General features: G+C 41.2%; 1 protein-coding gene across 7 annotated transcripts in view; it reads right to left on the minus strand.

Annotated features, from left to right (window-relative positions):
* FAM135B (family with sequence similarity 135 member B) overlaps positions 1-25,119 on the minus strand; it is a 364,859-nt gene that overhangs the window by 174,997 nt on the left and 164,743 nt on the right. For all 7 annotated transcript variants that reach the window (XM_054498901.2, XM_054498898.2, XM_054498894.2 and 4 more), the window contains one exon: positions 6,384-6,463. In XM_054498901.2, coding sequence (XP_054354876.1) covers positions 6,384-6,463 — 80 coding nt within the window. The remainder of the gene's footprint in view (positions 1-6,383; positions 6,464-25,119) is intronic.

The following is a 25,119-nucleotide window of genomic DNA, read 5'->3' on the forward strand; positions in this document are numbered from 1 at the left end:
ACTATTAATTCTGACAGGGGCAGGAGACTGCCCTTAGACCACCTGGTCACTGAAGGCTGCATGCATTCTTTCTATAAGTCCATTGGGAGGAGAGGCGGGAAAGAAAGAAAAAGGAAGGGGTAGGCATTCAAAGTTGAAGGAACTGCAAAAACAGGAGCTGAGATGAGTCAAGGCACATGACTGCACGGAGATTGATGGAAGCTCCTGAAGGAGGGCCCTAGTTGGCCAGCAGGTATCATGGCACAATCTCAAGGACAAAGGATACAGCGACAATGCTGGCTTGGCCCAAAGGAAGTGGGGTGGTCACCCATGCCCCTGGCAGAGCAGATTCCTGGCCTGCTCGGAGTGGAAGGAAAGGGCCTCTGGGCTTGGCGTTTCTGAGTTGACTAATGTTACCTGCCTGGAAGCCAAAAAGATGGAAGAGCCCCTTTTAAGTGCTTCGCTTAATCAGGAAGCCCACTCTGCCACACACCCTGCCGGCCACCCTGCCGGCCCTGGGTAGGATCTTCTGTGGCCCCAGGCTGGCACTTAGAGCCTGGGGGCTGCGGTGTTTTACCTGCTTAGAATTCTCCATGAAAACAGACATATTTGATATTTAGGTGCTTTAATGGACCCTGAAAAGAAATTAGATTGATTCATTTGAAGAATAAATGTCTGTCCCCCGCCCTCTACATGGTAAAACTCTTAAATGCTTCTACTTAATGGAAATGGAAATTACCTCTCAAAACATTACGAAAACTAATCATGGCAATTTTTATATGTTTCCACAATTTACTGTGCTATCTTTTCTCTTGCTTTGATGAGCAATGACTAGCAGATGCCTGTTTTGTGCCTAATCATTTACTGCAGTCTCACTCGACTTGAACAGACCCCTCTCCCAAGTATGATTCAACTGATCAGCCCCCTAAGGGAAAAAAATAACATCTCTAGGTAGGAAGAGACTGCAGAATCTATTAAATAGCAACATTGTGGCGGAAGAAAAGAGCCAAGGCTAAGTATATTTAACATCTGTTCACACAGACATGGACATACCAATTACTTTGTAACCCTGAACTCAAAAGAAAAAAACAAATCTGAGACCTGCAAAACAAAAGCAAGCCTTTGAAGAAAGCATAATTACATTTTAAAATGTCTTATGTCTGTTTTATCTTCCTGGAATACCTGAACTCTCACATTCAATTAATTATCATTCATCTTTGTATTTCTCAGGGCATAGTACACTTTCTGGCTTGTAGGAGGCATCTGAAAAATTTGTTGAACTCAGATAAATATCAGTTTCTATCCAAATGTCATACGCTTCACTGACAAGTATAATAAGTATGTTAGAAATAAGATAGACCAAATCAATTATACATACACACATATATATACATGTATATATTTACATGTATAGACATTTATATGTATAGGAAGACCACATGAAATTATATATACACACGCATGTATATGTATACATATGCATGTATGTTTGTGTATGTTATGTCTTCTGACTACTACAAAGAATAGTGAAAGTAGCATTCAATTTGAGTACTGAGACACACAATGAAGTTTCTGAAAATCCCCATCACACTTTTACTAAGAAAAATTTATGTTCTGTTCTATCTGCTTAACTAGCTGTTGGCAAGCCACATCCTATTGGCAGGCCTCCTCTTAGAAACTATTAGATGAGGCCAGGCATGGGGGCTCACGCCTGTAATACCAGCACTTTGGGAGGCCGAGGCGGGCAGATCACTTGAGGTCAGGAGTACAAGACCAGCCTGGCCAACATGGTAAAACCCCATCTCTACTAAAAATATGAAAATTAGCCAGGCATGGTGGCACACACCTGTAATCCCAGCCACTCGGGAGGCTGAGGCAGGAGAATCGTTTGAACCGGAAAGGCGGAGGTTGCAGTGAGCTGAGATCACACCACTACACTCCAGCCTGGGAGACTGGGAGACTGAGTGAGACTCCGTCTCGAAGAAAAAAAAAAAAAAAGGAAGAAAGAAAAAGAAACTATCAGATGAGACTGTACAACCCAGCTTTCCCTTGAATGTTTAGACCTCTTCTCTCTAAGGGTCCACAAGAATGCAGCAACAATACAAAAAGCCTATCACAGTCTATCATTTTTTTTTTTTTTTTTTTTTTGAGACAGAGTCTCACTCTATTGCCCAGGCTGGAGAGCAGTGGCATGATCTCTGCTCACTGCAACCTCCGCCTCCCAGGTTCAAGCAATTCTCCTGTCTTAGTCCCCCCGAGTAGCCGGGACTACAGGCATGTGCCACCATTCCCGGCTAAATTTTTGTATTTTTAGTAGAGATGGAGTTCTGCCATGTTGGCCAGGCTGGTCCTGAACTCCTGACCTCAGATGATCTGCCTGCCTCGGCCTCCCAAAGTGCTGGGGTTACAGGTGTGAGCCACCGCACCTGGCCACAGGCTGTATCATTCTTTACGGCCATTGTGGACACACAGATTAGCAAATGCTGCTGGTCACAGTCTTGGTCCTGAGCTGGTTGTCCCAGCCATTCCTGTATCCCACTCTCTTATCGTCCATCAATGTCCATCTTCCCATCTTACCTTCACACTGAATGTTCAGCAACATCCCTCCTGTTTAACCTTGGCACCTGACATGGTTTTGCTATGTCCCCACCCAAATCTCATCTTGAATTCCCACATGTTGTGGGAGGGACCCAGTGGGAGGTAATTGAATCATGGAGACAAGTATTTCCCATGTTGTTACTGTGATAGTGAATAAGTCTCATGAGATCTGACAGCATTAAAAAGAGGAGTTCTCCTATACAAACTCTGTCTCTCTTTGCCTGCTGCCATCCATGTAAGACGTGATTTGTTCCTTCTTGCCTTCCCTGGTGATTGTGAGGTTTCCCCACCCATGCAGAACTATAAGTCCAATTAAACCTTTTTATTATGTAAATTGCCCAGTCTTGGGTATGTCTCTATCAGCAGCATGAAAACGGACTAATACAGCACCCCTTCACCCATGCTATGAGGGCCCTCTGTCTCACTTACATCAAATCACCCTGTTTAAACATCCTTTCATCACCTTTGCCTTAGGAACACTTCTGTTGGCTCCATCTGCAAGCTTCCCTTGAATGCATAGTAAGACTTTTTATTAACTGATAAGATTAATAATAACAGCTGCATTTTATTTTTCCCATTTTGTATCAAGCGGTATGCTAGGGGCTTTGCCATCATGCTCTCAAATCCTCTCCGAAACCCTAGGCGAAAGGTATGACTATCCCCATTGTGGTTAAAAAAAAAAAAAAAAAAAAAAAAAAAAAAAAAACAGAGATACATGGAACAAAACAGCCAAATGAAATCATTTATTCCAACAAGATCATTCAAGTACTCAGTATCAAAGACATCATTAAAATCCAAATGTTTTCACTCCTCCTGGTTCTCTTCCAATGTTATATTTTTTTGCCTAAAGATATATTTTTCTTTTTTCCCCTCAGAAATGCATACAGATAATGGAAAATATGTTTGGATAGTTGGCCAGAAATAGGACTGCCAGAGTTTCCTCCCATCACTGTACATGCAGACGGTGCTTCCAATGAACGGCGAGAGTCTATTTCCGTTCCCCTGGGGCTGGCCTTGTCACCTGCCCTGAACAATGAACTGTGGAGGAAGCAACCCTGGGGTCAGTCTCCATCAAGCCCTTAAGTGGCCTGGAATCTTCTTCATTTTCTCTCTGAGGAACTCAGCTATCATGTAAGAAGTCTGATCACCCAGCTGGAGACAGAAGCCCAGCTGTCCCTTATCTGGTACAGCCACTCCAACCAAGGGGTCAGACACAGATGAGCGAAGGCATCTTGGCTGCTCCATCCTCAGCTGAGATCTCAGCTGAAGGTAGTGCATAAATGTCCCCAGCCTAGGCTGGCTAACTCAAAACATTATAAAAGAATAAGCCATTGTTAAAAGTCACAGGTTTTGGAGTGCTTCATAATGCAGCGGTCTCTAACCAAAAATAGTATAATTGGGAAATTCACCTTGAAGAAGAAATACAAATTCTGCACATCCCTCACCTCGGGCACAATCTCATTGTAAATTATTGCTGGTCACTGTGTTAGTATTCTGTTCTAAACCGTGTGTTACTATAAAGCTCAAGGCATACCAACTTCATCATAATTATTCTTCTGTTAAACTATACTAGAAAAGAAAATAGTTTTTTTTTATTTTCTTTGTCTCTGTGCAGCACTATCTCAAGCCCTTCTCTTCCCCCATTACTCGCTGGGCTCTGCCAACCACTGAGCATACTGCAGCCCTCTGGTCCTCACAGCTGGGGCCTGCCAGCTCCAAAAGATGGCTCGTTCGGTGACAGGACCCAAGCTCCTGTTGTCCACAGTCACAAGGAAGAAGCAGAGTCCTTGACAGGAGCCTGGGGATGGCTTTCATCAGGTCAGCTGTGGTGTTATTTCTGTTTCACTTCTAGGTCTCTCTCCGAGGCTTTTACCTTGACCCTGAGATCGGGTCCCTCAAACCCCTGATGATATGACCACAGGTAGGACTAACTGGCTACTTACCTTGTGCTAGTTCTTGTTCTGACATATGTATATTTATAACCTCTATGAAATAGAAAGTGTCCTTTTTATTTATAATTTCTAAGACAAATATCTATGAAGAATGCATTTTTATCCTCATATTTCAGGAAACTACAGTTCAAGCTGCTAGTAACACATCTGGGGTCACAGATATGTTGTTATCCAATGCACACTTATGAACACTGGTTCACGCAGGGCAGGGTCCAAATCTCCTGCTCTATCTGTGGACATCATGGACCTTCTTCTGTTGGAAGTAGGGTGGGGAAGGGGTGAAGCACAGGATGATAGGAAAGGAGGGAACTACTGGATTCTTAAATCACTCTGGATCTACACTGGACCTAGAAGAATGGGTGGCCTACTTATCAGATGCCTGATTCCTTCCCAGGAGAGAGGGGTGGAGGGAAAGAGGAGGAACACCTTGGAAATATGGCAACTTGACTGTTATTTAATGCTTTACTCTGCTCAGAGGCAAGGGAGAAGCCAGTGGCCATCAATGTCTTTCCTTTTGTAGATCACAGACTTGAGTTATCCTATTGCTCTGAAACCACAGGCCTCTTCTCATGTTCTATCATGTGGCCTGGGAAACCAGGTCCCCCTCCAGATGTCTTCCATGGTAAATTTAAGCAGACCACCACATCTACATTCCTGACTTGTGGGTATTCAATTGCATGTGATTCCTCTCACCATAACACATTGCAAATTCCAAATGAATTATATCAAGTGTAGCTATGACCAGTACTCTTAGCTCTACTGAACTGGATTTCTACAACATTCTTGGCTACTCGTACTTTATATTAAACAGATTTTGCACAGCTCTGTCTGTTTACTTTAATGCTTCCTACCCTCTACCCTACCTTTAAGTCTTTCTCCTTTTTTTTTTTTTTTTTTTTTTTTTGGAGCCCCGTTCTGTCACCCAGGCTGGAGTGCAGTGCAGTGGTACAATCTTGGCTCACTGTAACCTTCGCTTCCCAGGTTTAAGCAATTCTCCTGCCTCAGCCTCCTGGGTACTGGGATTACAGGCACCCGCCACCATGCCTGGCTATTTTTTTGTATTTTTAGTATAGGCAGGGTTTCGCCTTGTTGACCAGGCTGGTCTCAAACTCCTGACCTCAGGTGATCTGCCCACCTCGGCCTCCCAAAGTGCTGGGATTACAGGCATGAGCCACTGCACTCAGCCTCTCCTTCTTCTTAAGGTCTAGCTAGTCTACACTGTCCTCCCAAATTTAGTAACGCAAACTCCTAATAGCTCTACTAGTTAATATTATGTCTGTCTTTATTTCTGACACGGTAAGTTCTCTTCTGACTCAACACTCTGTGATAGACTACCTGCTCAGAGCCCTGGTTACCCACTTTGTACTCCAGCCTTCTCAAGATCAGGATCTGAGTTGTCCTTGGCAATCCTTCTCCTCAAGCTGGGAGCACTGCTCTCGGACCCCTCACGGTGTATGGAAAGTGCCACCAACACCACCTACTCACTCAGTCCTCTGTAGCTAGTTGATTCCCAGGTTCCCTTTAACAGGCTTCTCTACCCACCTGCTGGATGTCATTTCCTACCAGTGTCCTCCCTGACTTGACTTTAACCAACCCTCCACAGCCAGTTTATCTCCAAATACTGGCTGTTCCTGGGAAAGTGTATTTTTCTTAAGCCAGGTTCCCCTTGCCACAGTGTACACATATGGCCACCTCCAACTGTTGGTTTCCATTTTCAAAATTCGCTCATCCAACATTCACCACAGATGGACTGAATACGTCTACGTGCCTTGCACTCTGCTGTGCCCTGGCGAGCAGTGACAAAGGGAGGTTCGCCATTGGGGGCAAGTGCCCCATTGCCATTCTTCTGCTCACCTGTCTGCCCAGTGATGGAGGCACTCAGTCTGTGGGGGATCCTTGAAGACACCTTCAAGGTCACTCGGATCTGGTAATACCTAAGAAAAGAGAAGAGGACAGGCTGCTGAAGATCAGGCTTCTTAATGTTGACTTCTAAAAATACCTAGAATTAATCCTGAAAGCCATAGGAAATCAGGGAAGTTTCTTGGCAGCATGCACGATCACCTGGCATCAATGAGCAATGCATTTTATCAGCAGAGGTGGAGAGGGAAGCGACGGGGCAGTGTTGGAGATTGGAAGTTGAGTTCACTTGAGATCACACAAGACTGAACAAGGTTGGAGGTGGTGGGAATAGAGAAAAGAAAGAGATGGGTCATGTGACACAGTTTCATTAAATGATGTGGGTTTTATTTAGTCAAGAAAGGTTATTGTTATAGGAAAGTAGGTTATTTATGCACAGTGGAGAATCCATCTATAAATTGAGTTTCTATCATAATGCAACACAAAAACCACTTCCTTTAGTAATACAGCTGCTGAGTTATTCTTCTTGGGGTGTTGCCAAATGCATTTTTCCCTGTGTATTTCACCTTCCTTAATTTTAACACAGCACTCCCATTTTCAAATTCCACCATTTCAGGACAATGTGCAGGTTCTCCTGATGTCAGTTAACTCTCTAATGTGCTCTCTTTTGCCACAAGTACAGAAGCATCTTTTGAAGTTCTGTGCTTTGCAATTAATGACTTTTTGCTTGTAAACACTTGAGGACATTTCTGGCATCATCATTGTTCTCTTCTTTTACTGATTTGAAACCCATTGTGAAATGGAATGTGAATAAACCAAAGTGAAATATAAGGAAAATGGGCCATGAACACATCAGTCTCCCGTGGCTCATTGAGCTCATAGCTGGGTGAGTACCCTGCTATTGACGTCCTTGCACTGCACATACACTCATAGAATGTTTCTCTTGGCAGTCTCATGCTTGTTTTTAATGTATAAATGATGAACAAAAATGAAGAGAAAAGGGCACTGGCGCTGTACTCATAGCCGCAGCATGAGTGACACATTTCCAGCTGCGTGACTTTAAGTACATCACATAACTTCTCTGAACTTGTTCCTGTAGCTGTAAAATGAATATACATATATAGAGATGGCATCTTGTTGTGTCGCCCAGGCAGGCGTATAGTGGTATGATCTCGGCTCACTACAACATCCGCCTCCTGGGTTCAAGCAATTCTTCTGCCTCAGCCTCCCACGTAGCTGGCACTAGAGGCACGCACCACCACACCTGGCTAATTTTTGTATTTTTAGTAGAGACGGGGTTTCACCATGTTGGTCAGTCTGGTCTTGAACTCCTGACCTCATGATCCACCTGCCTCAGCCTCCCAAAGTGCTGGGATTACAGGCGTGAGCCACCATGCCCGGCCAAAATGAGTATTTTTTTAACAGTACCTGCTCTGACTTCTGTTTCCAGAAAGATGAAGTGACAGACATACTTTACCCTATTTTTCTCACTAAGCACAACAAAAACTCTAACCATATATAGAAAACAAGCAAATGAAGATTCTTCAAGGTGGAGAGGAAAGCAGACAGCTTAGGAACCTCAGGACCCAAGGAGAGATATGCTGGTGAGGCTTCTGCATTTCCTTTTGCCTCATATATCCCAGACTGGATACTGGAGAAGCCAAGAAGCCAGAAAAGCTAATAGCCACCAACAAGAAAATTATACAAAAAAAGCCCTCTCCCTCCAGCCGAAGGATCAGGAAGAGAACAGCCTAGCAAGACAGAAAACTTTTAGGCAACAGCTGTCTACTCCAGTCAAGAAACAGAAAACACTGTGGGCCCACCTCCACCACACCAGCAAAGGCAAAGTGGGAAGTCTAGACACCCGCCATCCCCAGACTGCATGAAAACACTGCATCCCCACCCAACCTGCCAAGGGAAGGACTTCAGCAGGGAGCCAGGCTTCTATCCCTAACAGATGGCAAAGGGAACCCCACCTGTTCAGCTGAAGTGGAGACCATGTGGGGATCCTGGACCTCCACCCACCACCCCGCAGTAATGAGGGCATACATATGCCCATGTGATTTTCACAAAGGTGCAAAAGCAATTCAATGGAGCAGAAATCGCCTTTTAAAATAAGTTGTCCTGAAGCAATTGGCTATCCATAGACAAAATAACAGCCACTACCAAACAAACAAACCTCAACTTTAATTTCATATCTTATAAAGAAACTATTAATAACTCAAACTAGATCGTGGACTTAAATGAAAAATATGAAACTATAAAACTATTAGGAAACAGAGAAAAGTTTTAAAATTACTCATTTTTTCTTTCTTTGAGACAGAGTCTCGCTGTGTCACCCAGGCTGGAGTGCAGTGGTGCGATCTCGGCTCACTGCAACTTCCGCCTCCCGGGTTCAAGTGATTCTCCTGCCTCAGCCTCCCAAGTAGCTGGGATCACAGGTACCCACCACCATTCCCGGCAAATTTTTTTATTTTTAGTAGCGACGGCGTTTCACCATGTTGGCCAGGCTGGTCTAGAACTCCTGACCTCAGGCAATCCACCTGCCTTGGCCTCCCAAAGTGCTGGGATTACAGGCGTGAGCCACCATGCTTGGCCTAAAACATACTCTAAACACAGAATTAAGCAAAGAGTTTTTAGACTTGGTACAGAAAACATGAACCATAAAAGAAAAACATAATAAATTTTGTTTGTTTTTTTGTTTATTTTGAGAGATGAGGTCTTGCTATGTTGCCCAGGCTGGCATCAAACTCCTGGTCTCAAATGATCCTCCCACCTCGGCTCCCCAAAGTGCTGGGATTACAGGTGTGAGCCACTGCACCCCGCAGATAAATTTTAGTTCATTAAAACTAAACACTTTTGTGCTGTGAAAGACACTGTTAAGATACAAGCTACAATGTGGGAAAAAATAGTTGCAAATCACAGGCAGTGGACCTCAGTATCTGTGTGTTCTGTATTTGGGAATTTGTTTCCTTAATAAAATTTGTTTTAGCCCCAAATGCAACACTCACAGCACCTTTGTGGTCATTCACAGACATGAACACAGTGGTAAAAAGTTTGAATCTTCTGACACTCAGGTGCCCAACTGAGGTTAAGCAATACTACAAACAAGTATCCCTTTTGCAATTTATTTAGTCCCACATGTTTTTGTACTCTGTGCTTTTTGTTGGTGATTCCACTGTTTGAGATGGACCCCAGGCATTGTACTAAAGGGCTGTCTAGTGTTCCTAAGGGCAGGAATGCTGTGATGTGCCCCATGGAGAAAGGATATGTGTTAGATGAGCTTCACTCAGCTATGAGTTATAGTGCTGCTGACTGAGATCAATGGTAATGAATCAATAGTACATATTAAGTGTGGGGTATCTTTAAACAGAAACACATAAAACAATATTATGTATTGATCAGTTTGGCAGAAATGTGACCAGAGGCTCACAGGAACCTAACCCTGTATTTCCCCCAGGAACAGTGGTTCAGCATTTGCTAATTCAGTATTCACAGTAACTTTACAGAACATACTACTGTAAATATTGAGAATTGACTATCTGACAAAGGACTATTATCTAGGATATACAAAGAACTCTTGGAATTCAGTAGTAAAAACAAACACACCAATTAAAGAGTGAGCAAACGCAAGAAAAATTTCACCAAAGGGGACACACAGAGGGCAAATAAGCTCATGAAAAGATGTTCAAATGTTTATACACACAAAGTAAAAACTAGTATCAGTGCAGTCTCTATTAAAATGTCAGGTCAGGTGTGGTGGCTCATGCCTCTAATCCCAGTACTTTTGGAGGCTGAGGCTGGGGGATTGCTTGAGCCCAGCCTAGGCAATATATGGAGACCCCATCCCTACAATAAATAAATAAATTAGCTGGGTGTGGTGGCACATGCCTGTAGTCTGTAGTCTCAGTTATTTGTAGGGCTGAGGTGGGAAAATCACTTGAGCACAGGAGGTTGAAGAGGAAGTGAGCTGAAATCACAAAACTGCACTCCAGCCTGGGTGTCAGGCGGAGAACTTACCTCAAAATAAAAAATAAAAAATAAAAAAAAACAATTTCAAGGGCATTTTTTATACAAATAGAGAAAATAGTTCTAAAATATGTATGTAACCACAAAAGATATTAAACAGCTATAATACAATCTTGAGAAACAAGAAAAACGAACAAGGTAAAATGGTCACTTACAATCAAAAGAAATTATTTGCAAAAATATGTCTGATAAGGGATTAGTGTTCAAAATAGAAAATCATGCAACTCAATAGCAGTAATAATAATAATAATATTCCAATTTAAAAGGACAAAGGACTTGAATACACATTTTTCCAAAGAAAACATTCAAATTACCAACATATTTGTGAAAAAGTACTCAATGTTACTAATCATCAGAGAAGCACAAATCAAAACCACAACAACACAAGAAGAAATAACAACAAAGACAAGAACTAACCAGATCTGCACCTCCACCTTCATTGTGGCATTAATCACAATAGCCCAGATACAGAAACAACATAAGTGCCCAGTAATGGATCAATGAATAAACTGTGGAATACATATCAATGTACACACACACACACATACACACACACGCACACAAACAATGGAATGTTATTCAGCCTTTAAAAAAAAAAAAAGAAGATACTTCCATTATCAACAACATGGATGAAAGTGAAGAACATTATGCTTAAGTGAAATAAGCCAGATACAGAAAAAAAATACATGATCTCACTTACATGTAGAACATTTTTAAAAAAGGAAGTCAAACACATAGAAAGAGAGAATAGGATGATAGTTACCAAGAACAGAGAAGGGAAAGAAAGAAGAAATGGGGAAATGTAGGTCAAAGAGTATAAACTTGCAGTTATATAGTATAAATAAGTTTAGAGATCTAATGAACAGCCAGAGGATTATAGTTAATAATATTGTATTATATACTGAAAATTTGCTAAGAGAACAGATTTTAGATGTACTTACCACAGAAAAATTTAAAATAAAAAAAGAAGGCCACTTTGGAAGACAGTAGATGTGCTACTCTGCTCACATATAATGATCATTTCACTGTATATTTGTTTATCAAAACATCATGTTGTATACTTTAAATACATACAATAAAATAAATGTTTAAAAAAGATATTCAACATCATCAGACAAAATACTAATTAAAACCACAATGAGATGCTACAATTCACTCATCAAAATGACTAAAATGAAAAACATTGACAACACCAGATACTGGCAATTATTCAGGCAAAGTGGATCACTCACACATTGCTGGTGGAAATGTAAAATGGATCAGCCACTCTGGAAAACGTTAGCTAGCTTCTTTAAAAATTAAACATACAGCTGGGAGTGGTGGCTCACGCCTGTAATCCCAGCACTTTGGGAGGCCAAGGCAGGTAGATCACGAGGTCAGGACATGCAGACCATCCTGGCTAACACGGTGAAACCCCATCTCTACTAAAAATAGAAAAAGTTAGCCGGGCGTGGTGGTGGGCACCTGCAGTCCCAGCTACTCGGGAGGCTGAGGCAGGAGAATGGCCTGAACCTGGGAGGCGGAGCTTGCAGTGAGCCGAGATCGCACCACTGCACTCCAGCCTGGGGGACAGAGCAAGACGCCATCTCAAAAAAAAAAAAAAATTAAACATACAACTGTCAAACAACCCAACAATTGCCCTCCTAGGCATTTCTCTTAGAGAAATAAAAACCTACTCATGCAAGAACTTGTTCAAAATGTTTAGAGAAGCTTTATCCACAATACTAAAAACTGAAACAACACAGATGTCCTTTAGTAAATGAATAAACTGTGGAAACTACTCCTCAATAAATAAGAATGAACAATTCATACACAGAACAATCTGGATGGATCTCCACACAGTTGTGCTCAGCAAAAGAAGCTAATTTGAAAAAGGTGTACATTTCCATTTACATGGCAAGTTTAAAGTTGCAAAATTATGAAAATAGAATACAGATTAGTGGCTGCCAGGGGTTGGGGAGTGGATGGGAGAGAGAGGCAAGTGGGTGTGGCTATCAAAGAGCAACATAAAATGTGAGATCCATGTGGTGATGAAAATAATTTGTATCCTGACTGTCCATATCAATATCCTGACTGTGAAATTGTACCATAGCATTACAAGATACTACCATTAAGGAAACTAGATAAATATTATATGAGATGTCTCTGTACTACTTCTTAAAACTGCATGTGATTCTACAACTAACTCAAAATAAAACATTTAACTGAAAAACATAAAAGGCATCTGTCCTGTTCAACAGGAAAATCACAGTGATCAGATCTATTGGAAAGGATAAGGCTCCATACCAACTGGAGAAAACGCAAACGCCTACAGGGGCCAGGCAAATTACAAAAATGAAATTGTAAGAAAGCCTTAAGTTCCACCAAATCTATCTTTTTATTTTCTGCTTTTGATGGATATACGAGTCCACAAACAATAACCTACCATTAGAAAATCCCAGTGGAAGCACATTTACAAATGACCATGACATGTACCTCTGTGTGAGGGCAGCGGTGGCCGCCTTGGCCACAGGAGCAGCTGCTACTTAGCAGTGGCTTATTACGACCCTGCAGAAATGCTGACTGCATGTTGCTAGATCTTTCCATTTTTCAGGGGAAGACAGAAATTTAATTTTGTAATAAAACATCTTTAAAATGCTAAATATTGGTTCACAAATCAATGGCAATGACAACAGCAACATCAGCAACCGTAAAAACAATTAGCAGCGGCAGCCATGGCCACAACGTTAGCAATAAAGCACTGTGTCAACAAGATAAAACACATTTGCAGACTCAATCCTCATGGGCCAATAATTGGCAAACCCTGATTGACACAAATAGAAGATGTTACTTTTAGTGTTTCTTTAATAAAAGATCTATGTATTTCAGTAGTTTCATGAAGAAGGAAAGGGACACGAATCCCGCCAGCACCACCACCAACTGTCACATTGTAAGGGTGCCTTCTCTGAACATATTAATACAATGAGTCAGTCATTGCCAGGGGCTATGCATCCCTCTCCCATCCCACTGCACTTGTAGTGGTTATAGCTATGCTCAAGATTTATTAAGCATTTATGTGGCAGGACCTATACTAGCAACTTCCATGTATGCAATCTTGGTTGATCCCCCATAAATCCTATGTGAAAGCAAGAAGCAGCTCAAGAGTAAACGAAGGAAGGCATTGAGCTATTGGAAAGATCTAACCAGTTATCCAAAGCCACAGAGCTGGCAAAGGGCAACCAGGATTCTAACTCCAGAGATGGGTGTTTCCTTTTCCCTGATACACCTCATAGGAAGCACATTTTGTTGTATAGCTAAGTCTCTTTTATGGCTGATTCCAAAGTGCTCTCGAATTGTTTCTTAAAAGCCCTTGATGCTACTGAATCTTACTTCAAGAACTTAATTATATTGAACTTCAGATGCTTTATAGGAATAGGGTGAAAGTTTACATTTCAATTAGGTTGACCCATTCAGGTTCTGTCCTGATTAAACAGAATGCTAAAACTGCTTTAGTAATTCCCTTTTATATCATGGGAAATTTCTACCAGGTCATAAATCCATAAACCACATATTCACATATGATGTGCAAGATACTGTTTGATCCCCATAGGATGTCTTTAATGTACTTACCATGATTTCTGTCTTAAAGATGGGAAAATTAACATTTAGTGATAAAGATTTGTGCAAGTTCACAGACTCAGTAAGTAAATCTACAAGTTTTTTGTTGTTGTTGTTTTGTTTTTTTTGTTTGTTTGTTTGTTTTGAGACAGAGTCTTGCTCTGTCACCCAGGCTGGAGGGCAGTGGCACAATCTCGGCTCACTGCAACCTCCGCCTCCCAGGTTCAAGCAATTCTCCTGCCTCAGCCTCCCATCTAGCTGGGATTACAGGAGCAGGCTACCACACCTGGTTAATTTTTGTATTTTTAGTAGAGACGGGGTTTCACCTTGTTGGCCAGACTGGTCTTGAATTCCTGACCTCAGGTGATTTCCCTGCCTTGGCCTCCCAAAATGCTAGGATTACAGGCGAAAGCCACTGCGCCCGGCCTCCAAGTATCTTTTAACCATCTTAGAGCTATCTCCTACTACCTGGGGTCAAGTAAGTAGTCATAAAGAAGGGAGCAGTTAGCTTAAATTGTTGGAGAATTATCAAATGGAAAAATAAGATGGGCCATTAGTTTCGTCAGAATGGGGAAAGAAGCTAGGAGGTGGAAAACTTCAGGCAGTATGCTGATGTGTTTCAGTGGCCTAGATTTGCACAGGACTCCTTCTGGGATATAGTAACAAAAACAGTCACCCTTTATTGATTTCCATCTGTATGACTGGCACTAAACTATGCCCTTTACATAATTTGGTAGGCATAATAATACCCCCCAACCCCTGACATATACCTCCTAATGTTCAGAACCTGTAAATATGTTGGGCAAAACAGAATTAAGGTTGCAGATGAAATTAAAGCTGTTAATCAGCTGGCCTTGAAATTTGGAGATTATTCTAAACTTCATGGGTATACTCAATGCAATCACAAGAGTCTTTTCCTTATAAGAGAAAGAAGGAGGCAAGAGACAGAGAGAGAGGGACAGAGTAGTGCAATGTGAGAAAGACTTGACCAGCCATTGCTGATCACCAGCCAAGGGATGTAGGCAGCCTCTATAAACTGGAAAAGATAAAGAAATAGACTCTTCTACTGCATGGAGACTCCTCTAGAGCCTCCCCGCAGTAATACAATCCAGCAGAAATACTGACTTTAGCCCACATTTCAGAATTCTAACCTGCAGAATTCTAAGATAATAATGTTATGTTGTTTTAAGCCACTTAGGTTATGGCAATATATTATAGCAGTAATTGTAAACTAATGAATACAGGCTTTCAAATTTCCTCCTCATGACAAAACCAATAGACGGGAATAAATATCCTCATGTTAACAACACAGAAATTGTGACTCAGAGAAGTTAGCTAATTTGCCCACAGTCATGTAGCTAGTCAATGGATCGTTTAGGGATTAAAATGCAGGGCCATTTGGCTAGCACCAAGCTTATTTTAGGGAAGGCAAAGCCAGGTGCTTTAACATTATAAACCCACCTCAATTTCCTCATCACTCTTATCACAGGAGCCCAGCTGGATTCTCGCTCTGATCATTAATTTTCTAATATCGTCTCTCGTTTCATGTATTTCATTGTTTTCTCAAAAGCACCTTGAGAATAAGAATGCTACTATTTACTTCTTTTGTATTCCTTAGAGGTCTCACAGCTGTGCCAGAGAGAGAAAAGCAACTAATGAACATCTGTTCTCAGTTGATTAGAGAAATATCCATTACCACCAGCCACTGAAGGAGACAAGCCAGGCCCCATTCATCTCTGTATCCCTAGAAACTAAAAGAGGACTGATGTGGTTGGCATTCAATAAATGCCAGGTGAAGGAAGGAATAAGTGAAAATTCTAAAAATAAAGATTTCCCCAAACAACGGTGTTCTACAATCCAATCCTACTATACAATTCTGTGAGTGATAAAGAATCCACATGCAACTTTTGTAAAATGAGGACTAATATTGTATAATGGGAATACAGAAATCTGTGACATTTTGTCAAAATAATTTTTCATAGCAGTATAGCATGAAACAACTGCTCTGACTCAGGGGCATCTGACATGACCTAAAATACAAATCATTATTATGAAAAGTCAAACACAGATACTTTGGAGTCTGAACACCTAGGTCCCCAAAGTCAGGCTGGAAAACTTAACGCTAGTAACTTTCCCTCCCTGAGCCTCTCTTTCCTCATGGGCGAGGAAAGCCATACTGGTACCAGCCTTGCAGAATTATTGTGAGGCAGGAACAGGAGCATCCATGGCAAGCATGGGCGCGGCACGATGCTCAACCCCATATTTCATTAAAGATATAACGTCTTCATTGCTATTCCCTAAGACATGTGTGACACAGCCTCCCACCTCCATGATCCCAGTCTATCCTCCAGCATCACAGCTGGGATGAAGCTGGGAGAAGACATGATGCTTTTGGTGGGACACGTTTCAGGGATGCCTGCGGGATACAGTATATGATTATACCAAACAGCACACTCAAGATGTAAATGGTCGGCTATGATATGGGTGTGCCCACACGGCTGGGTGAAAATTATCTTTGAGACTTGTGAAGCAATATAGCATTTTGATTAAGAGGGTAAGCTCTGAAAATCTGCCTGCTTCTGAATGTGTGACCTTGAATAAATCACTGTCACAGTATCCCTGTGCTCAAGGTCCTCATGTATAAATGGGGATAGTAATGATAGTAATTTTCCTCATAGTGCCATTATAAGGATTAAATGATTTGTAATATGCAAAGTGCTTATAATGCCTGGCAAGTATTGAGTCTAAATGAGTGCTTTTTAATAATAGGTATAATAAAAACAGTGATGATGAAGATGGCTTTATGAAGGCACCTTGGGCACCCAGCATCACACTTGTCACATGATAATGGAATGACTCCCCTCTTTCTGTCTGTTCACCCAGGTGTCGAGGTCCCTGTGAAGAGGAGTGAAGTGTCCTTGCTTGCACCTCAGGAATTACAAGAGAGCTGCACATGCTGTGACTGCCAGCAAAGGTCACTGGAAAGTGTGAGCATGACTCTCTCAAAACCGGTCTTGTGTACATGAGCTTCAGGAGGGAACCACGGAAGGCACAATGGAGACAGGCAAACATAGACTCAAATTCCCAAGGATTCAAAACTTGCAGAGGCTCAGTTCCATTATGTTTAAAGTATACACTGTAATATGAACGTGCAGGGGAACTTTATTTTTAAATGACAGTGAAAACATTGCATATGGCAGGGACTCTGTAAATGGTAGCCATGATCACAGCTTCCCATAAAGCATGTACACATTTCTATAAGCAGCGTTAGTGGAAACTCAAAACAGCTCCTCTGCCCCACACCTGACAAGTGTGGTGCCTACTTAAGGGCAAGTTGGCAGAGGATCAGGATATGAGCCAAGCTTCCTCTGTTCTGGCTAGAGGAGGAGACCCTCTCCTGTGCTATATTGTTCCCCAAAAGGCTGAGTCAATTTAGAGTCAAAACTAACTCCAGATTGCTTGGTACTGTAGGTTTTTCCAGTGGGTTCTGAAAAGCCCGATTAAATACTGGCAGTCCTGTCCTCGGTCTTGTCCTAACAGTGGGACACCATGACAGAATCAGCAATAAAGCAATCAGTGGCTTTCTCTCCTTTAAAAAAGCTAATGCCCCATAATCTAATGATAGTCAGCTATGGGGAAATTGCATGAGGATTTATAAATAACTAGAGAGGTGAAATATTTTCTTATATGGCCAGGTATGATAAACATAACCTGCCCTACCTCCATCTTTATAAAGAACTGCCATTTGCCTACACGTCACCTAATGAGCTGTCACACTGCTCTTCCCAGTCTCTTTGCCAGCAGGACACCTGGCACCAACTGGAATCCCAGCCTCACATAGCTGGCCCCCACCTGACAGGGGAAGATACTGTGATGTGGAGGTGAAACTCTGCCCTAGCAGGAAGGCCTGCAAAGTCCTGCCAATAAAAGAGGCCTTGGTGTTCCAAAAGATAAGAAACAAAAAACCAATGAAATGACTAATATATTTTTACTACACAGTACGCACTCATAGGTTGACAGTATGCACCCACCACTGTAGGACTATGAACCATTCTGTTGCATTTTATTGGCCTCAATGGCAATTACTGACATACTTTTCCAAGGAAAGTCCACTCCAATATTTCAGCAGAACTTGTCTGGATACTTTGATATAATCACAATATAATAATTCATTCAGATTCCACCAATGTTTACTGTGATGATCCTCTGCATTTCTCTACCCGCATTCTCCTTATTGACCCAGAAGGTTCTATGTGGCTCATGCTGAATTTTCTGCTCACTATCCATAAACTTCTCTTTCCTTACAAAGCAAAGCCAGGTTTTCTCAGGGGAATTACTATACCTACCTAAAAATACCCACCCTTTGCTGACTCCCTTGCAGCTAGGAGAAATCTCATGACCCCCTCTTGGCTAATGAAATAAAAGTGCACATTGGCAGGTAAAGCAGACAGGAAATGACCCTTGGGCTGTTTGTCTCATCTCTTAATTTGTAAATATATCCAAAAATATAATTGTGGTTGTTAAAGCAGCCTTTCTCCTGCCATGAGTATTAAAAAGCCATTTGCTAAGCATGGAAGAGCAGAAAGAGAAGTCTGAGTCCTTACTGTCCCTGGTGACATGGTTGTGCTGTCTACTTCTGTGTTTCTTGTGGTATCTTGTGCTAGTTAAGCCAGGGGAAGTTATATGCTTGATTATTTGAAACCAAACACACCTCTTACTGCAGGATCTGATTGCAGGACCCTCCTGGGCCATACTTTGTGTAGGTGAAAATTCAGAAGAGTTGACACAGACAGTCTGACTTCTCTCACTGCCTTTTTTTTCTGAAAATGGAAAACTCAGCTTTACCTTGCATAAGAGCCATTAAGATGTAAGAATCTAGGTTGGACTTTTGTGTAGCAGCAGATATTTTTTATATACCATAATTGAAGGTTCCTTAATGGAAAACAAAGGCTGTCTTCATGTGGCTGAACCTAACTCCTTGGTATTCTCCAACAGGGCTTGGGGCCAAAGCCACAGGTGGCAGGAAAGTGCTTCTTTCTTAATTCTCTGTGCACATATCTGTCCAGGAAACTTGAGGGTAGTAAGTGGTCAAAAGCAGAAATTGCAAATCCCCGTGTCCCAGCCAACTATAAACTAGTTGCATTTTCTGCCATTTTTCAATCCTTTGTGTCTAGCACTATGTGGCATCCACACTACGAGAGATCACATTTAATTCTGATGAAAATTCTATGAATTGTACATTGTCATTCCCATATACAGCTAAGGAAGTAAGGTTTTTCAAACTCCTGCAGTCACATGACTCCTAAGTCAGGTAGGAGATCTATGTAGTATTAGATAGCATTTATTCTTCAATTTCTTTTAAATAATTGAGGAATTCCTTAAAAGAAAGTAAACATTTCCAGCCAGACCACTCACCTCTAAAAAGTAGTAATGACAAAGGGTAAAGCCATTTGCTATTTTTGCAGAATCTTAAAAGTCCAAACAAAATTATTTCTTCTTGCCACAGGAGATGTTTAAAAATATCAAACCAGCGATTTCCCTGAATTACCAAAACCACAGAAACTCAGAATGGAAAGAATAATCAGCAACTGTTACTTTGATACCTGACAATGTTCCAACCACTATGCTCACCACTCCTAGATCATCTCATGTAATCATCAAAACCATCCCTGTATGGTGGAAACAAATATTAATATCCTTTCAGAAAAACGAGGTAAGATTGAGAGAAGGTAAACTATTTTTCCAAGTTTCTGCAACTTGTAAATTGGAGAGCTGAGACTCAAGCCCAAGAAATCTGATTTGTGAGTGTGTGCTCGTAACAACTATACAATATACCCTATCCTGACCAGGGGAAGAATTAATTAAAAGTACTGGTTTTATCTACAGGAAGCTGAAAAGCAATTTACATGTAACCACTTAGCTAATGCGTACAAATTCTCTTTGCATTAAGTACTGTTCAATCATTTTACATAAAAGAAAATTCAAGCAAAATGAATTAGATAACTTTCCCAGGATAAGTAGTAGAGTCAGGATTCATCAACACAGTCTGATTTCAAAGCCCATATTCTTCTTTCTTTCTCATTTTAGACACTGTGTCTCCTCTGAGGGCTAGAGGATTCCCTAGAAATCATTAACCCCCTTAGATTAAAAAAAATCAGAAAATTTAAGTTACATAACAAATATCAAAGCTATGAATGAAAACACTGAGTTGTAGGCACTTAATAAACATTTGTCCAATCAAATTGTGTTTAAATGGAGCCGCCGCAGGAGCCCAAAAATAGTTGCTGCATGCTGATTGTGCACGCCTTCAGGTCCTTTAACTTCACATTGGTATCTTGAAATTGGCCTTGGTGGAGTACTTACAGCATGCAAATGGACAAATATCATAAATCTTTGTTTTGAAGAGCCAGCTTTTACACATTTGTCAGTACCACTGCTCCACCTCCTTCCATCACCACCACCACTCCATCCTGTTAACCAAAGAAAATCTGAAACCCAAACAGAGGAAATAAATGGGCGATCTGGAAACATTTCAAGAAAATCACTGTTGGGTTGGACTCAAACTGTTGAGCCTTCAGGAAATATATACATATTGCTCAGAGAATCCTCATTGAATAAAGCTAGCTAATTAAGCTCTTACAAGCTGCAGGGAAGAATGACCTCTAAAAAATGTATGCCTTTTGTACATAAACTTGGAAGTCTGAACAGAATGGCTATAACTTCTCCCATTGCCTCCCCTTCTCATTCATATTAAAACAAAACAAAGCAAACGAACAGCATTAGCAACAACCCTAATGGTGTTTCTGTGTCAACTTAAAGCAAACTAACTCTCTGAGCTTCAGTTTTCTCATTTGCAAATGAAGATTTCAGTTACCTTCTGGAGTTAATATAGAAATCAAAATCAATGTGTGTATAGCAAAACTGAGCTTCAACGAATGGTGGGTATCATTACTGCTATGGTTATCTTTGCATATCTACCCTAAATACATTCATCAGCAAATATCTGTACTCCCAGAAGGAGGCCCCTTAAGGAACTCAAACCAGCAACACAAGTAGCTTAGTTGGAGTGACTGTATATAAAAAAAATATGAGATTGCTGAGCTGCTTGGAAACTGAAAAGTGCTTCCCCATCCTCGCATCTCCCTTTGCTGCTTTTATTCATATGGGCTGATGGACCTGTTGTTCCTATCTAATGAGTCAACCCAGATGGGATTCTAGTTTGCATGAGTGGCCATGTGTCAGTCTTGTGCTCAGAGAAGTTGCTGCTGCTGGTCTGTCATCCAGGGAGGTACCATTTGCAGGTAAACTGAAAGTTCCTTCTAGAGGGCCAATATGAAACATCATTACAAGATGTCAGATACAGTGGATGCTCAACAGGTGTGGATTCAAGGGAGCATTTGATTTTCTTTGTATTTGTATGGGTTGATTAAATGAGCTTGGTTGAAGCAGGCCTTCAAGTGACTTGCACAGCTTGAAATGTCACAAGTAATTTAAAACCTCAGACCAGAAAATTTGTCGTGCAATATCACACTGTGACAGAGTTTCTGCAGAGAGAATTTTTCTGATTGGCAAAACCAGAACCTGCAACCAGTTCCAAGCAGTCAGAAGGTGGGAGCAGAGTTGAAAAGCAAAACACCTCACAAGTCTTTCATGCAGAAGGATCAAAGGCATGAAGTGAAAACACACAATAGAATCCAGGTGCTCAGAAAGACCAGGTTTTAAATGCTGGATCTGCAGTTTACTAATGGTGCATGACTCCAAACAATTCATTTTAGCTCTCTGAGCATTTGGTTTCTCATGTTAACATTTTTTATGGGGAACAAATGAGATAAGACACGCACAACACCTGGTACATTGTAGGAGACACAGTAAGCACCAAGTCCTTCTAAAACTGTAATTTAATTATTATTATAATTATGACATTCATATGTTGCTAATGGAAAGTAGACACAGAAAAGGGGAAGAAGTCTTCCAAAGATTTGCAAAGTCTGTGCTAGACCTCATGACTGCTAATGTTGGCCCACCATCCAATTCATTATACCCATATAATTGAACACAATTTAATTCTAGGATATATATTAATATGAAGTGATAAGAAAATACTTCCTACAAGTAGGCTGTTATCTTATTGTTCCTGTTACCTTATTGTTCCTTTCAGGTACTCTGTAAATATCAATAATAAGCAGAATATCAGAGTGAAAACAAAGGAAGCCACTAGTCCTTGCAAGCTAACCGTGGGTTAGCTAACTCAAAGACTCTTGGTGATTTACATTCATTGTCACATTCTACCTGGACAATATTCAAAAAAGATTCTGCCAATATTCCTCCTCCAATATTCCTATGAGGAACCTGAAGTTCGGAACAAAAAGTATCTTGCTCATAGACTGTAGCTTACAAAAAAAAACTGGGATGCAAGGTCATGGCTATGAAACTCCAAAGACAAAAATATTCTCAAAATTTATCAAGTCATACATAATGGCTACCCACTAAAATGTCACTGGGGTACATAAAATGAGCCATAATAGCATGAAGAGTACAAACATTCACAAGTCATGCCAGTAATCGTGATGGAAAAAGCTATTGCAAGCTTTGTGTCCACATCATTCAAATTCTTGCTGCTCAGCTATGCTCAACTGTAAATTGAACATTGCTGAGGACAAGGCACCAAAACAGTGGCTGAGAACACAAGAAAGAATGATGGACTAGTCCCTGACTTGGAGGAGCTTACAGTCTAACAGAGAACAAAACCAGTTTCACAAATTATAATCGTAATCATAGGAAACCCCTCAGGACTTCCAAGGGGGTAAGAAAAAGAGTGAGGCTAACTCAAAGTGGGAACAGATTGCCTTTAGTAGAAGACAGGAGTTGATTTAAGGAAGAAGTAAATTTAAAACTAAAAGTCCCTACAAGGTAGTAGAACATATGAGAGAGACTTCACATTGCAAGAAATAGCCAAGAGTACAAAGCCAATAAAAACAGCAGAATGGTTGGAGCAAAAATTGATATCTTTGATGTCAGTAATTTTCATCAGGGCCTCATTATCATTCTTGTCTTGGGGAACAAGCTTAAAACTGCATTCAGTGTTTCTATATTCCCTGGAGAACCCCAGCATACTTCTTCAGTTTTAGAATGTAGGCCATGACCCCAGAGAGGATTGAGATGCTGGTAGACAGAGATGCCCTGTAAAGAAATTTTGTGCATGTTGCATATCTCTACACATGAGCTCACCAGACTTATTCAGGTTTCACCCATTTTACAACTCTAAATGAATGCTGATGAAGCTTACGTGTCATTTTGGCTGACTCCTAAGAACAGGTAGGTCTTGACCAGGCTGGGGAAGATGGGACGCCATTTAACCTATTTATGCCTGAGGTTGCAATTTTTTGAAATTTTGTGATCAGACCTTGGCGATGACCTTGAGCAGTAGGATATAAATAACTCCCACATGCTTAGCTTTCCAATAATGGAACACTAGGCATGAATGGCTAAGGTGGAGGAACAGCTTGGAGAAATGCAGGAGGACAAGTCCTAGAGAGCATTGTAGGAACCCTGGGGAGTTGACCTTGGCCAGAGTATGGGATGGGTAACAAGGAAGTGCAAATAGACATTTCCTTCCCAACCATTTACTCTAATAAGTGCTACTATAAAAATAGATGGCCCGAGCTACCTTCCACCAGAGGATATATGTGTAGTGGTTAAGGGAATCAACTGTGAAATCAAACAGAGCTAGGTTTGAGTCATCACCTCCCAGCTTAGGAAAGTTACTTAACCTCTGTGAGCTACTATTCCCTCCTTTGTAACATGCAGATGAACAAAGATCCAATTCATAAGGTTGAGTGAGGGAGACATACAAAAGTTTGCCACAGCCCAGAGAAAGTCTTCAATAGTTATGAGACTATTTGATGAAAGGTGCCTGTATATACTGTATGTACTCAGAAAATGCATGATGCCTAACTTATCCTTCTGGATGATGTCATGTTCTCCTCTGTTTCCTTTGGAAACAAATAAAACACCCACAAATAATATAGTACAAGTAACAGTTTATGCATGGGCTACAATGACAGGTAAAGTAGGCCACCAAAAACTCCATAAACAAACAGCCACATAGATGATCTATTGAAAAGCAGACAGTGAGGGACAGAGATAAGTAGATGTTGGGTAGGTAAATAGAGAGATACAGATGGATGGATGGTCAGATGGAAAGATAGGTAGAGAGAAACGGAGAGAGAGATGATAGAGGAACAAACACACTCACCAACTGTTTTGTCACAGAAAAGATCTCTGACCAATTTCCAGCTCCTTCCACCAGCATGTGTCTCTTTTGAGAATAAACCATTATAACCCTGAATCATGATTCCCTCCCTTGGCTCCCTGTGTCTCTTAATTGCTTTTTGATATGAAAACTCCCAGGTGTCTGAAGTCATTCTGGAGATTTCAAGGGATTTCATTATATGTGTAGGAATTTCCATTTCCTCATCAATCAAATCTTTATTTCTGCAAAACTGTTCAGACAGAACAACAACAAAAAAATTCCCTTGGCTCCATTTGACTAGGAGATGTATTCTGTAATTACAATGGGGGAGTGTGTTTTAATCAAAAGATCATACATGAGGCAAATTGTCTTTGCAGAACTCCTCACTGGCTGAAGTGAGGAGCAGGTAGAGTGAGGATTCTGGGGTTAGACAGACATGGGGAAGCTGTAAACTCACCTCACAGCTTTGTTGTGAGGGTTCACGAGGCAGTAGGTGGGAGAACTCAGCCCCACATCTAGTAAGCTACTGCAATTTTGGTTATAGTTGTTAATATTAATTCGAACATTATTATCGCTCCAGAAAAAGCCCTGGGTTCCGTGTAAGAAGATCTGCGTCAGGAAGTTTGATAGATGTCACTATATAAATATTAACGAATTGAATAGAAGGGAGAAGGGAGAGAGTCCCAATGTTTAAGAAAAGAATGCAGAGACTGCTTGATAAAGTTATGTTGAACAGAACATAAGAATGCTGGCTTGCATCTGGGCATGCTCTCAACCAGCTAGTTAGTGGCAAGCTGTCTGATGGGCTTGTTCTTGCCCAGTCTCTCCAGTCTCCTCTTCCCACCCCAACTCACT

The sequence above is a fragment of the Pongo pygmaeus genome, chromosome 7 (assembly GCF_028885625.2).
Source record: "Pongo pygmaeus isolate AG05252 chromosome 7, NHGRI_mPonPyg2-v2.0_pri, whole genome shotgun sequence".
Taxonomy (NCBI): Eukaryota; Metazoa; Chordata; class Mammalia; order Primates; family Hominidae; genus Pongo; species Pongo pygmaeus.